The following is a 16,321-nucleotide window of genomic DNA, read 5'->3' on the forward strand; positions in this document are numbered from 1 at the left end:
AATTTAGAAAAATTTCTATTTCTGTCAAAGTAGGAGAGTGTATTGAGGGTAGACAGCTTAGGTATTGTCTATGTGTCCTGAGTAACTGAGAAGAAATTTGTGAAAGCTTTTGAATAGAAGGCCTCTTTACCTTGTATAGTTTTGTGAATTGTTGGTAGGGAAGGAGTATAGTATGGGGAATGGAGGAGGAGGCAATGGGGTACAAAATATAACAAATATTCTTTCCGTATACTGTCAAGGAAAATGATATTTAAAAGGAAAAATAATTTGTTTGAATGTGGATTTGGTTTACCCACAAGTAGAAAAGCAAACAACTGAAAAAAGCAATTACAGCCTGTGAATGTGCAATGTGTCCTATCCATGAGACCGGAGAACCCTCACTCTGAGAAGTGAATGGATGTATTGTGAATTATAGCTACATATTCAAGAGGTGATATTCAGTTTGGCCAGAATGTTCTCTAACCAGTGAAACTGCTTCCAAACTAAACAGTGAGAATGTGCTCTGCTTTTTGATTGCTTCTGCTACACTTTGTCTATTTTATTGTGTATTTTGTGCTATTTGCTGGGATGTGAGTTCTTTCCATGGAGAATAAAATGAGAGAAGACCCATTACTTTACTAAAAATCAAAAATAAGAACTTCAAAACATTGAATTGTAAGCTAAACTGGTCACCGGAAATAACTAGAAACTAAAAAATAATATGTTAGCAAGAGATCCACCCCAATATTATTAAAGCAGAACTGTGAGTAGGAGTGCTGGAAATATGCTCCTGTAGAATGTTTACCAGGTGATTCTGATGATCATCTCTGTTTTAGGTCAACTGATCTAGAGACCAAGCATCTCATCCCAGCTTCACCTATGCACCAGAGAAAATCTCATAAATTTTATGGATCTTCTTCTTCTAATTATAAAGTTTATAATTCTGTGTTTTGCTTAGATCTCTGACAAAGATTCACAATTTAAATAAAGCTTGTCACAATTCTCTGAAATTTATTATTTGCCTTGGATCCTAAGATCTAAATTTATGTTGAAGGTAGAACTAAAAAAGACATGGTAATAGTTTCATCGTCCTAGAAAGGATTTTTTTTTTTTAAATTCTAGGTCTAAATACTAACTTGTTGACCTGCCAGGTGCTAATGAATTATTAGGCCATTAGGCTGTCTCCTCACAATCATTCCCCTGCATATCCCTGCTTTATAATCTTGTCCCCTCCTCCCTATTCCATCCACAAAGACTGATCTGGGAATTGGCTGGTGACACAAGTGCAGCCATCCAAGTTTTCTGATTTGGGGAATTCAGTACTTGAGAAGAATGACTTTGGGTTCACTGGAGCTGAATTGTATGAGTGGTACAAGCCTAGATGAGACCAAGAACTGTGAGTCCAAGAGTCTGGATTTACCCAGAGTATCTTCCTCTCCAAGAATGGGTGGTTTAGCAATTCCTTCTACTCTGTGAGTTACCTCAAGTCTTTCTCCTAAATTTTGTGTGTTTGCACTGAATATGGAATTCTGTTGAACTTGGGACAAGAATAACACCCTAAGGAATCCATCATATATAATGAACTGACTTCTCTCCAATGCATCTAGAATGGTGCTGGTTTTATACTACCCGTTAGATAACTGAGAAAACAGTACTCAAATCAGATAAGGAATATGGAATGAAAAATGCTGAGCTAGAGAATGTTGATTAATTATGTTTTCAATACAGCTATGATAGATGGGATAAAGGGAGGTTATGGAAGACCCAGAATATAATTAGTAACAATAGTTTCCTATCTTGATATTAAATATGCTTATTTTAAAAATCTGAAAATGCAGCATAACAGTATCTATGTTCATTATGTTGAAGGAAAGTCAGACTTAGCTATATTTTCTGCTCTTTGACACACAGCACCAATCATAAGGTGAGGAAGTGAACTTAGGGCTTCTAATTTTAAATTATGGACTCTATCCCTAGGAAAACACTAGTCAGTATTGACTGATTCTTCTACACTTTTATTGGAGAAATATGTATACTCTCGAAGTAAGACTTACAGTGTGTAATATTAGCTTTCTCTTAAAATATTTTATTTTTTTACGTATATATGCATCTAAATTTGGGGGCAAATAATCAAAATCAATCTGTAACATTCTAGCAAATCTATATGCATTTAAATTTGGGAACAAATAATCAAAATCAATTTGTAACATTCTAGCAAATCTGTTGAAGTTGTTCTTTTCTGGGCTGTAGAAGAAAGGTGATTAGGAATAGGAAATTTACATCTAGTAGGATGTGAATTGCCTTTCCATATTTCGTTGTCTTTCTGAATTTATAAGTCCTCATAGAATAAGAGGAGAGCTAGCTCTAGAAGCATAAAGAGGTAGGGGTTGCTATGGGAAATTCCTTTTAAAAGCAGCAGGCATCAGAAACCTTTAAAGACATTTTAACTGTAGCGTGTTGCCTGATTTTGACAGCAGGAAACCAATTGAGTTTGGCACAGAGTTGGGCTTCAATAAGTGTTTATTGAATGAATCAGTGAAACAGTGGCTCAATAAATCAAGAATGTTACAGAACCAAAGAGTTTTAGAGTTGAAAAAAAAACACTAGAGATCACTTAGTCTGACTATGTCACTTTGCCAAAAAGGAAAATAAGGCCCAGTGAGGCTCAGTAGAGTGGTCAAGGGCAGAGCTGAAAAGTGACCAAAAAGAAACCAGTGTTCCACTCTCATAATTAGCCTGAGGCATTTCCCTGAGCAAATTAAAAAAAAAAATAAATTAACAAGCATTTTAGAAAATTATTTTTCAAGTCACTCAGGCACAAACTTGTTTAAAAGAATAAATTATCAATAGAAACCCATACTTTTTTCTTTCTTTTTTCTATTTACAATACTTCCATGTCGTTCTTACATCATGAACTTTAAATAACCAAGTGCTCCTAGAATTACATGATTTTCTGGTTAATAAAACATTTGGTTAAAAAAGCTGATTTTTAAAAAACTGCTGGATAATATATTTAAATGTAATGGTTACTTTAATAATAATGATTATAACATCTAACAATGATTGTCCACCATATGTTGAATGGAAATTTTTCTCATAAATTTGTTGATTAGAACGTTCTGAAAGAAAAGAATTTAGCCTTCGTTGTAAATGGAACCTCCCCAAACTGGCCAGTTATTGTCCTCAGCATTTACTAGGACAGAAACACTGACCCTTCAACTACTTCTAACTCCCCATTTCCCACCTTCCTTATCTACCTAAGAAGTGAGGGAGATAAACAGAGTCTTTAAGGCATAGGCCCTGTGAAAACATATTGTTAATAAAGAGGTGTTTTGTTTTTTTTTTTAACCCAAGGTAATTGAGGGAAGAACTATCACAGAATCACACGTAGAGCTTGTGTATGCCTGCAAAAAATGACAGCTGGTGTTCTGCATTCCCATTTGTGTGCATCAGACTTGCTGGACTGCCCCATACCTTTGTGAGGAGGAAAGAGGACTGGCAAAGTAGAAAGAGGGGACAAGAAGAATTTAATCTGTACTCTCAACATTTGGTGGAGCCAGAATGCCCATAGGCATGGGTAAAGGAAGTATTCCTTTGAGGCTTTGGCTTGAGTCAGCTAGCTAGTATTACTCACAAGAAGTCCACCTGCTGGGCCAGGGGATTATAATAGTCAGATGATGTGGGATGTTATGCGAAGGTTAGAGCTTGGAGATTAGCTGAGGGATGAGCCAGATGAATTTCTCCTTCTCATGTTGTTGACAGCTCTTGGGAGGTCCAGGGAGCACTCATGAGTCTACCACATGACAGGTATCAGAGGTCAGTAAGGGTGAACCAGAGGAGCAGGTAAAGCCCACAGAAGAGGACTCATGAATAACTACTGCTCTTTTCTCTTCCCCCCATCAGCTCCATCCCAATAAACTGGAAGGGACAGGTCTTGAGGAGGGGTGATGGTGAGATACCTAGAGATATATGTATCTTCTTCCTCCACTTCAACTCAAAATTATGACATGACTAACTTATAAATTACCCGAAACTTTTAATAACCAAAAGTGACCACAAGTTCAATGATTCTACCCAAGATATTGAGAGATGGGGAAAAGAAGTAACGTAATGTTTAAAAGCAGTAGATGAAGAAATATAGTCCATACATACATATATATATGTATATTCTATTTATGTCCCATGAATATATCCCATGGATTGACAGTCTTTAAAATACTTATTGTACATACATTGTTTAATCCTTACAACTATCCTATAAAATAGATCCTAGTAGTATTGTCTTCATTTACTGATAAGAAAACTGAAACTTTAAGGTGATTATTTACCCAAGTGCTCACAATATGAGTGGGATTTAACCCGGGTGTGTATGACTTCATGGCCCATACTCCTATGTTCTATAACTTCATAAATGCTGGACTCACTGCTGTCATTTCCATGCCTACCCAGAGTTTATATTCCACACAACAGCCAGACTTACCTTTTTTGGATGTAAATCAAACCATGTTACTCCCCAAACTACAAAACTCTAGTAAGCTTCCAATTGTGCATGAGATAAAATAAAAAAGTTTGACCAAAATTTAGAAGGACTTAAATGACATAGCCCCATCCCACAGCTCTGATTTCATTGTATTCCCACGTTGCACCAGGTCACCGTGCTCAGTGCTCACGGGATTATTTTCTATTCTTTCTATTCTTTATTCAGATCTTCCCAAAAGTGGTTCCTCAGCATTCAGGTCTCAATTTAATTGTCATTACCTCATAAAGCTTTCTCAATAATCTAAATCAACTTCCCTTTTCTGGTTGTGCCACCCTCACTGCCCTCTAGATTTGCTTGCTCAGTATCACAAATAACTCACTTATACTTTACTCACTTATGGTGATCTCTTCATCACTGGTTTGATGCGAGTAGAGTCTCAGAATCTTATTTGCTGTTGTATTTATAATATCTAGAGTAGTGCCTCCCAATGGGCATCTAATATATAATTGTAAAATGAACAATAACCTCCTCAGTGACAATTTTAGTATTAGGGGATTTGCATGTGTTACCTTTGGATTCAATGCTTTTTCTGTGTTATAATCAAACATATGGAATAGGTTTTCAGTATCCCTTCTTTTTTACTTCTAGTTAAAGAATGGTATTCAACAATTCAAGTGTTCCTATTTCTTACTGATTTTAGGGTATACTAACCTACTTCTTTGCATTCTTTTAATAACAGGTTAGCATTCCCTCTGAAAAAAAAAAATAAACCAAAAAACCTTGGTCAAGCCTTCTATGAAGCAGAAGAATGGCATTACAAAAGTACATTTCTTTCCGTCCAGCATAATTTCTCATTACATTTATCACATATGTATTACCCTGTCCTCTACTTAAGATTCTGGAGATATCAAGATAATATTAGTTGTTTTTTAATTTAAAAAAAATGCCACTGTTTGTTTTAAAACATAGGAGACTTTGAGTTAGCAGTATATATTAGAATCCTCAATTTCTAAGTGTTACTAACTTTAGAATGTTCCAAGTTCAAATAACTATAGTAAGTGGAAATGTGACAGCCCAGTCCCATTAGTTTTCATTGAATCAGGTTACGTCCAGAATGCATGATAGTATTCAGTTGCAGCAGTATATGAACAAAGACATTTCTAGTGAGAACCATAAATGCAGTTGCATGAAACTTGTTAAGTATATTCACTAATGATGATGACTTGTTAGACTATACCAGGAATTATACACCCTTCACATTTAACCGAAAGAGTGGCACTAAGTTTACAAACTCACAGAGAATTTTACTGTAATACTGTTTAAAGGTGAAACATGTTGAAAATAAAAATTCGGAGATTACTTCCAATGCTTTAAAACCTGGACTGTCTGCTGGGGTACATATTAAATAGATATTTGACACATCTACACACCAATCAGAGCTCTCTGATTCTATTTTTCCCCCTAGGTTTTTCATTTCCAATGAAAAGATGCAAAATAATTCATCTGGATGTTTATTCTTTAAGAACAGTGCCAAGATAGCAATATATTTTGCCTTTAATACTTATTTCAGATACAAGAGACACAAAAATGTCTTTATAATTCTTAAAAGATATTCTAAATTGCAGCAATATAAGAATCTGTTAATAACAACAAGACTTTCACACTTTAATGTACAGTAGAATCACCTTGAGGATCGGGTTACAATACAAAGTAAGTTGGGGTGGGGGGTTTCTTGAAATTCTAAATTTCTCACAAGCTTTAAGTGATGCTGATGATACTGTCCTTCAGGCCAGACTTTGAGTAGGAGGTATTGAGAGAATTATTTGGTTAAAACAATTTCAGGGCCGGGCGCGGTGGCTCAAGCCTGTAATGCCAGCACTTTGGGAGGCCGAGGCGGGTGGATCACGAGGTCGAGAGATCGAGACCATCCCGGTCAACATAGTGAAACCCCGTCTCTACTAAAAATACAAAAAATTAGCTGGGCATGGTGGCACGTGCCTGTAATCCCAGCTACTCGGGAGGCTGAGGCAGGAGAATTGCCTGAACCCAGGAGGTGGAGGTTGCGGTGAGCCGAGATCGCGCCATTGCACTCCAGCCTGGGTAACAAGAGCGAAACTCTGTCTCAAAAAAAAAAAAAAAAAAAAAAAAAAAACAATTTCACTTTCACCAGCTCATTCCTCTTCCCTGTGAAATTTCTCCTTTCCTCTGCTGTTACCTTCCAAGATGCTATCATTTGCATATATTAAAAAATGCATTCTATAATTTAGAACAGTTTACAAGATGGCCATAATATTTGAATAGATTATAGATTTTTATAGTTAGAGACCACCCCAGTCTGATTCTAGGGAGAAAGAAGCAATTGGCTATTCTTTGGGATTTGTTTAAATAGAGAAATTGCTCAGAATATATATACCAGCCTTGACCAAGCTGGTAATAAGATGATTTCATACTTAAATTTCTTTACGTCATATCTATTTCATAAATGAGTACTGTTTATAAATACAAAATACCTGTACATCTCCTTGAATATAATTGTATTATTATAATTTACTTCTTTATTAAGTCATCATTAATTGGCACCTAGAAAATTTTAAATTTCTTGCAGAGAAACTTTATAAAGTCCATATTCATGAAGCTACTTTTAATTTTGATTGTGTTCATGATTTTCTTCAGGTTAAAAAATGCTAGCATCTAGTTATTATAGATTATATTGTTGGGACTTGAATCTGAGTCAGGCCCAGAAATTGAAATGTTGCACACCTAATGAATAGCCAGGATAATTTGTTCATTACTTTCCCTGTGTGTCTCATTTTATATGTAGAACTGACTAGTCAATCCAGCTGGCCACAGAATGGCCTGTTTGGTTTCCAGCACTTTGGTCATTTTAATAAATGCAGATCAGTTGCACAATGGGATTAGAAAATTATTGTACTAGAGTTTTGGAACATGTCCTATTTTCTTTTGGAGAAATATGATCAAATTTAAGCAGCACTTAGTTTTTGGTAATGAATTAGAAGCTCATTTTATGGCAATATCTGGAAATTAGGAAGAACCTGAGACTGGTATCAAGAGGACAAGGATTATAGTCTGACTTTTTCTCAGTTAGTTATGTGACCATAATTTTGCCTATTGGGCCTTCACACTGTTCATCTAATAAAGGAAGGCATTGAACTAAATAATATATAAGTCTATCTTACCTTTCATATTGAGTGATCTCAAATTTATCATCAAGAGTCCTGGCTCATCTTTTGAGTTATTTGATGGAAGCTTGGGAGTTTATTTCTGGATTCATCTCGAGGTTTACCTACACGAAATAAACCTTGAAGAGTGAATATTTAATAAATCTTGATTACTTGCTGCACAACAAGAGAAGTTAGCCTCAGAATTTACATATATTGAATCATAGTTGGTAATTTTAGAATGTTTTATAACATTCTAATAGGCAGAAAATCTAATGAAAAAGTCAACTATTCTCCCTTGAAAATATGCTATTTTTTCCTTATAGTAATCAATTTATTGTTTTAATTTCTAAGTTACACAGTTTGTGGCAAATAATACTAAATTTCTTAGGGACTGAGGATTTAATTTGATATGAATTTCAATAAGCAGACTTTCCTTTTCTGCTTTTCTAAAGTTGTTTTTATCTTATGGCAGAGAAAGCCAGGCTTATTTATTTTCATAATGCAAACTTCTAATGTGTACATCTGCTTGGTCAAGGATGTTTTTGGCATGATATTCTTGTATATTTGACTTCTAGAATAGAAAATAGATGGAGAAGGCTCTCACACAAATATCTTTTTTCATTCATTTGTTTTTTCATATATTGATTTTAGTTTATTATGTTGAACACAATCTTAGAATCACATAACTATGGTAAAAGCTTCCAAACCTGTATGATTTGGGATTATATATATCAAAAGCAATATAATCAAGAATAATAATATTGGCTAGTTTTTTGGCATATGAAAATGGCCTGACATTCTTCATGTAACTGGGGGCAGTGGGACTTTGTTCTGCCCACAGGCATGCTTGTCCTTGGGATGTAGGGTAATTCCCTTGCAAATTATTTATTTGGTGAAGAAGTTTGGTGAATTTAGAAAATATAGAGGCACTGGGTCAAATTATTGAGATTATAGTCTATGCACAGGTAATGCAAAGGAGCTTTGTCCTGAGAATCAATTTCTATGTGAATTTAGGAAGTCATTTAACCTGTCTTTGTTTATCATTTTTTCCCATAAAATAGAAATCAGTGATTCCTGGTGTTGAAAGCAATTCATTTGTGCAATCTACCATCTACGTGCTGAACACCTTGTACAACATCCAATTCAGTGATTCAGTTATGGTTAACTTTTTTTTCTGTGATGAGCGGTTTGTTTTTATATTAAAAAAAAAAAAACCTTAAAGTTGAACTTATTCTCAAAAAATTAGATGAGCCAGAACTGTGAATTTTCTTCTAAGTTATAGAGGGTTGGAAATGGAATAAGAATGAAATTCCATGGCATCCTCTTAAATCTTTTCCTCCAGGTGTATGGAAATATAAAATCAATTATTATAGAGTATTAGAAAGATGCTTCAAGTTTTTAAGGTTTACTTCTCAATTTTATTATAGCATTGCTATGGTTAGAAATAGCGGCTCTTTTCATCTTGATATCAATCCATTAATCAACAAATTTAAGATAGGGACCTTCAAACAATTATTACCATGAAGCATATATATTTATTTTTTGAAATCTTATGAAATTACTCTTAGGAGCAAATGATACTTAAATGTTATTAATATTCATTGAAAAGTTTTGAAAAGTGACAATTGAAATTATTATTGTTGGTTTTATTTTGGCTTTTACTGTTAATAGTAGCATTAATAGGAATAGTGTCTTTCCATATTATCCTATTTATCAGGAAGAAAATACTTCATCAGGTGAATTCATTTTGTGCTTCATCAGCCAGATTATTCAAACATCTTATTGGAATATAGTATTTATGCTCATAAATGTAGCATGTACAGGTAAATTAATTTTTTGCATACTTAGTATATCCATAAACAACACTTAAATCAAGAACATTAATTGTACCCCAAGAATTATCCTCACCACTATCCCCTCTCCATGTCTACCAAGAGCAGTTACTGTCTTATTGACAACAGAGACTAGCTGTGCTTGTTTTTTAAATTTCTATATAAATGGACTCAGAACTGTGTTCTCTTTGGTGTCGGGCATTTTTTTTCACTCAGCATTATTGCTGTGAGATTTATCTGTATTTCTATTGCAATTGCAGCACATATATTCACATTGTTATTTAATATTCTACTGTGTTACTAGACTGAAATTTATCCATTCTACTATTGATTGTTATTTTAATAGTGTTCAATTTCAGATTATTATAAGCTGAGTACCACTATAAACAGTCTAGTATGCTATTCTAATAACGTGTATTTTTTTGTTGTTGTTAGCTATAAGCTTATGTGTGGAATTGGTGGATCATAGGGTAGGCACAAGTTCAGCTGTAAAAGAGAATGCCAAACAATCTCACAAAATAGTTTTCACCAATAATGTATGAGAGTTCTGGTTGCCCCACATCATCTGAATTTTTGACACTGGATTTTTTTTTTTTTTTGTATTTTTCATTGTATTCATTCTGGTGGAGTGTAGTATTATTTCATTATGGGTTTTGTCTTCATTTCTTTGAAGATAGACTTTTATCCTTTAATGTCTGTTCAAATGTTTTATCCTTTCCTTCCCACTGTCTTGTGTGGTGCTGTTGTTGTTGTTGTTGTTGATTTGTATGAGGTATTGATGTATCCTGATGTAAGTGTTTATTGACATTTACATGGCTATGGCTCTAATTTCTTTTTCATTTTTGTTGTTTTAGCACATATCAGAAATGCCAAAGTTATTTGGGACTTGTATTTAAAAATGGTCACGATTTATTCTTTAAATGTTCAGAAACACATATGTAAACACTGCTGCTTAGTATTTGCTATAGAATACACAAAACTTACAAAGACGATAAGGTAGCAAATAATTAGATGAAACATAATCTTATAATTATATTGTGAAAAACAGTGATTTTTATATTTTCATATAGTATATATGTTCTTTCATGCAAAAGAACATAGTAAGAAATATTTTCCCTGCTTAGATTTATGTCTCATTTATGACATTTTATGGTAATTGCATATTACACAGAGTGAATTTTTTCCAAAACGATGTGGTTGCCTTTAACGTAAATTTGAATTGCTTAAATCTGGAATTAAAACAATGTGAAAAAATGATATATTTTCAATTTAAGTATATCATAGTGTTAAAAAGACATCATAGAATATCATAGTGTTAAAAAGACATCAACACCCATATAACTTCAAAGCTTATGACATAGTGAATTTCGAACTGTTTTTTTATTTTTCTTCTTGGGTCTGCCACATTATCTGGCAAACAGAACCTTTGTTGAGATTTGTTCTGAGTTATGCAGGTTTGAAATGATGCAAGATGTCTTGGATAAAATTCTACAGCCTTCTTACTGGACCAAACCTCTTCAAGTTCCAAAACTTTGTAATGTAGTTATTTAAGTGGAACCTTTCTTAATATATTATATGCTTCCCTGCCTTTTTAAACTGAGTAGAGTAAAACACAATTATAATTTTCATACTAAGGCATATCTTCACAAACTGTTTTTTTTTCTTTCTTTCACAATGCTGTATGTGACTTCTTTCTGACTCGCAGGTGGTCTGGCATATTAGACAGAAACTAGATTAGTAGTCTCAATCCTAGTCCCACTTCTGTTACTGACACATTTTGTGAATTTGAGGGTCATTTAAACTCTGTGATACTCACTTTCTTAATAATGTAAATTAATGGGTAGGGCTACAAGAATGTTTTTAAGGCCCCTGCTGACTCAGAGATCTATTCTACTTATTCAATGAAACTGTAAAATTTTGCAAATATCATATTCTAATAAGTGGATCTCTCCTGTGTGTGTGTGTGTGTGTGTGTGTGTGTGTCTGTGTCTGTGTCTGACAAAATTTATCACAGATTGCCTCTCTAAATTGGGTTCTTCATCATATAGAATTGATTTTTGGAAGCAAAACGATGTAAAGACCCAATTTCACTTTTCTCTTATAGATAACTGATTGTCCCAGCAACCTTTATTAACTACTGTATCTTTTGCTAACTTATCTGTAATGGCAGATGATACAAATTGTTTTCATATATATGCTTATTAGTATGCACACACACAGATATATAGATATGAATTCATATACATTTATATATATGAATCAGAATCCACTTGACTACCTATCATCAAATGAGCAGAACAGTGAGCAATGAGAAATGAGTTGAAGGAATTGGCAAATGTTTATTTTATTGATTATGGTTAACTGTTTTCTAAGGACTGAGACCCAAGTTCTTTATAGAATGTGAAATTCCCATGGGATTGCATAATGCCAAAAGAAGCTTATTGCAGTTGGTCAAATTTTATCTTATCAGCATCAGCAGTGTATAGAATGACTTTCAACAGCCTTGGCAAAGGGTGGAATTATTACTCTCTTTTCTTCTTGTTTTATGTCAATTTGATGGCTATGAGATGGTATCTAAATATAGTTTGGTTTGTTGTTTTTTTTTAACCATTTCCTGAATACTAATAGGATTGAACATCTTTATATTTACTCATAAGCAATACATATCTGTTTTTCTATGAAATTAAATTTCTTTTGTCTATTTTCTCCATCGGTTGTCTTTATTTTTTATTTTACTTAATTTTTTTGAAAGAAAGATAGAGAAAGAGAAAGGGGGAGAGAGAACAGGAGTCTTGCTCTATTGCCCAGGCTGGAATGCAATCTAAAAATAGATATTAAAAACCTCTTTTATGCCAATAACTGTGCTTAACAGTGGAGACAGGAAGGAATAAGGGAAGAAAATAACAAACAAACAGCCAACCAATATTTGTATTCATTCATTGAGGTTCTTAGCATATTCTAGATTATAATCTTAGAATTATAGGATTCTAATTAAAATAAAATGAAAATATTTTCTCCATATTGTTATTTAACTTCTTTGTGGTATTATTGATGAACCAATATTCTTAATTTTAATGTGGATGAATGTATTAATACATCCTTTTACCTCAATATCTCCTCATTTTACCTTTCCTAATGCATTTTCTTAATTCCATAATTTTGTAATAAATGTCCATCTTTACACAGGCAACTTCATCTTCTTTCTCTGGCATATCGTGGCTATTTGGGACCCTTTTTTTCTCATAAATTGTGAAGAATCAACTTTTTACATTTATTTTTAAAATTTATTGAGATTTTTGTTGGGATTTTTATTGAATCTATAAATCTATTACATATGTTGAAACATTGATTGTCTCTAGTACACAGAACCCTAAATTCTTTCTAACATATCTTATTAAGCCAAATAATTTTTGTAGATTATTTTAGTCATTCAATTTGTACAATATATTTACTTACATGACATGATTTTCTTCGTTTATAATCTTTATGATGTTCATATGTTTTTCTTGTCTTCCTGCATTAGCTACAATTTCAAGTATAGTATTGAACACAAATGCTGACTATGGGAATCCTTGTCCTGTTTCTTATCTTAAAGAGAATATTCAAGATTTCACAATAACATATCACTTATGTTGTTTGTTTTAGATAATTTATCACATTTATCACATTAATTAGGCAAGCAGAAAGACATTTACTATTTCTCACCAACACATCAACTTTACCAGATGCCTGCACAGTATTTTCTCATTGTATTTTCACATTCATTCTGAAAGATTGGTATCTCTAACCATTTACAGAAACCGAAATTTGAAAAGCTCCATAGTTGTTCTAGTGACAGCTAGTGGCCAACCTAGAATCCAAACTCCTATTTGGACCCACATTTTTCTCTCAGGATAATATAGCTATGCTTGTTCCTAATATTGAACCACTTGCCCTATTGGACTGACCAGGGGAGCAGACACCTGGGATATAAATTTCTGAGACAGTAATTAAGTCCATTGTATTCACTTCATTATCCCTAATGACTAGTACTGGGCTTAATCTTTGGAAGGTGCTCAGCCAATATTTTGAGTGTTTAATCGGACGTATTCACTATTACATGTTGGGATGGCCTTGCTGTGACTCTTACTCAGAATTATTTGGCCTGACTGACAGTCTTGACTAATAATTAACTTATAGTCAGTGACTAATAATTTACTTATAGCCAATGACTAATATTGTAGGGCTCAATTCCTTGTGAATATCTCTAGGTGCTCACCATGTTATTTAGTGCCATGGTTTGACTATCTGTAGCCACTGATAGCATTTTCTACATCCAGGAGGGCAGGTCATCTGGCACTGATGAGGTGAAACTGATTTGAGCTCTGATTCCAGGACATGAGTTATTTGACAATCAAATGAAAACAGACCTGAGATTAAAAACCTATTACAGGGGAGAGCATAACACCTGCTGGTGCATCAACCCTCTCGTCCTCATAATAGTGATAGTATGTTGCCAGTGGGAGAAATTAAGTTTCTCCAGTACCTTTTATAATTATATATTGATCGTTTATCAGAAGCTGATTCCCAACCACACTGTCTCATTTTTCTTGGTGCAGCATCGTTATTATCTAGAAAGTCAAGGAAACTTACGCCTTACAGTTTTCCTTTGGTTAAACTTACTTCATCAGTGGGAGAAGACTGCTGTTTCCAAATAGCCACCTTTCTGTTTGATCCGTCTAGCATCTTGTGAGATCCACATTGTTACTCCTAAATATGGTAAAGACTAAGATAACTAGAAAATGTTGAGACTTCATGTACATGCTATCCCCATAATGGTGTGCTAAAATTCTTACTAGCGTTGTAACAGGCAGCCCTACCATCTGCTTGGCTAGACCAGGGAATGAATCAGTAATCCAGCTGATTCCGTGAGACTTTCTACTGCTACTCCCTCCATCCAGAGAGAAAAAATGCACGTGGTCTGTAGCAGATCTGTTTACTTCCAGACCAGAATCTGTCTTTTTTTTTTTCCTTTCTCCTCACCAGATAATTTGTTTATGGTCTCTCAATGATAAAACTGCTTGTCTCTTCATTGAAAAAGATCTTTGAATATAAATGTCTCTCTGAAAATAAAAATAATGGCTCGGTTGGATGGAGAGAATATTGAAAACATCTTGGAATCCATTGTTGTCAGCAGACTGGAACCATCCAGTATGCATTTATGGTACCTGATTCATGCCCTGGAGACATCACAGAGCTACTTTCTCTGATCAGAGCTCTTGCAGTGATACTGAAAAATTAATTGAATTTTCACAAACGTCAGCTTTAGCTACTGCAGTTGATGTTCCAATAGTTGAGATTTATTAAAAATATACTGCCACCTACTGTATTGTTTGTCTGAGACAGGGTTCGTGTCATAACATCTAATTAAGCAGGGTTAATTTGGAGGGTGATTAGCTATTGTTTCTGTTAAGATATGCTAATTTGCATAGTGTATTTGTTTACTTATGTATGTATCATCTGTTTTCCTCCAGGAAAAGAAGAATATATTGCCACGTTCAAGGGATCTGAATACTTCTGCTACGACTTGTCTCAAAACCCCATTCAAAGCAGCAGTGATGAAATAACTCTGTCCTTTAAAACCCTTCAGAGGAATGGACTGATGCTTCACACTGGGAAATCGGCTGATTATGTCAATCTTGCCCTGAAAAATGGAGCTGTCTCTCTGGTCATTAATTTGGGATCAGGGGCCTTTGAAGCACTAGTGGAGCCTGTGAATGGAAAGTTTAATGATAATGCCTGGCATGATGTGAAAGTCACCAGGAATCTGCGTCAGGTAACAGCGCAGTGGATAAGAGAGTAACTGGCTTTGTTTCTCGCTACAGCTGTGTGTGTGGTACTTGAAAACTCTAACAACATGATACAGGGCTCCTCAGAGTCACTTGCAAATTAGCTTTTTCTTCTTCTGAGATGAATCTTCCTGCCATACTTGAGCAGGGGCATATCTAGAAAGTTCTGGGGGCCCAAAGTCTATTTTGATACAGGCACCTATGAAAATTTCTAAGAGGGCTGCAAGGATATCCCTGAGACCTGCCCTTCCTGTGATGTGTGTGATTTTGTTGTGTTTTTGGTTTTTTGTTTGTTTGATTTTAAATTATAGTTTTCATGGTGATCATTTGGAAGCATGCACATTGGGGTCATTAAATCACAATTCCTTTTTTGTAGTCAAAAAAAAATAGTGTGTGTGATTTGGGATTGTATCAATCCCTACTCCCTCCTCCTCCCACCCCCAAAATGGGGACAAGAAAAGTCCCTGAGGGGAAAAATGACTTTGGGGGCTTACATATGTCCTGAAGGGTCTGTTTTTAAAGGTATTTTTATTTTTAGCATAGATACTTTAAGTTAAACCCCAAATGACTCTGGAAGGGCCAGTTCATCCTCCAGGTGCCCGTTTCTACTTGTTTGTATTTAAAAAAAAAATCTTTCAAGATGCTATATAATAAGAAAATATCAACTATTTACTAAATCTATGGGTCCACATATACTGTATGTTTTTAATGGAGACATATGATTACAGTATATATGCGGATGAAAATGAATAGATTGTCATTTTATATTGAACATTATAAGTTTTGGGTATTACATGAAACTTGACATTACAATGTATCATTTTGTTAAGTGTTGACAGTGACTAATTTTTTTGCCGTACATGCTGATCTCAAACTAATATCCTTAACGTATTTGTTGTTTCTCTGAACAGTTGCAGAATGACCGGATTGTCTCTGGTTTTCCTTTACCAAAACAGCCCTTTCTTTCAGAGCTGTTAACTGTCTAACCTTTTCTTTCCCGCTTCGAAAAGTTTAAACTAT

At 34.4% G+C, this 16,321-nt stretch overlaps 1 protein-coding gene across 28 annotated transcripts in view; it reads left to right on the forward strand.

Annotated features, from left to right (window-relative positions):
• The window catches only part of NRXN1 (neurexin 1), a 1,157,741-nt gene that overhangs the window by 410,085 nt on the left and 731,335 nt on the right, over positions 1-16,321 (forward strand). For all 28 annotated transcript variants that reach the window (XM_074400196.1, XM_039478496.2, XM_003922746.4 and 25 more), the window contains one exon: positions 14,987-15,288. In XM_074400196.1, the coding sequence (XP_074256297.1) occupies positions 14,987-15,288 (302 nt within the window). The remainder of the gene's footprint in view (positions 1-14,986; positions 15,289-16,321) is intronic.

Source organism: Saimiri boliviensis, chromosome 1, assembly GCF_048565385.1.
Source record: "Saimiri boliviensis isolate mSaiBol1 chromosome 1, mSaiBol1.pri, whole genome shotgun sequence".
Lineage (NCBI taxonomy): Eukaryota > Metazoa > Chordata > Mammalia > Primates > Cebidae > Saimiri > Saimiri boliviensis.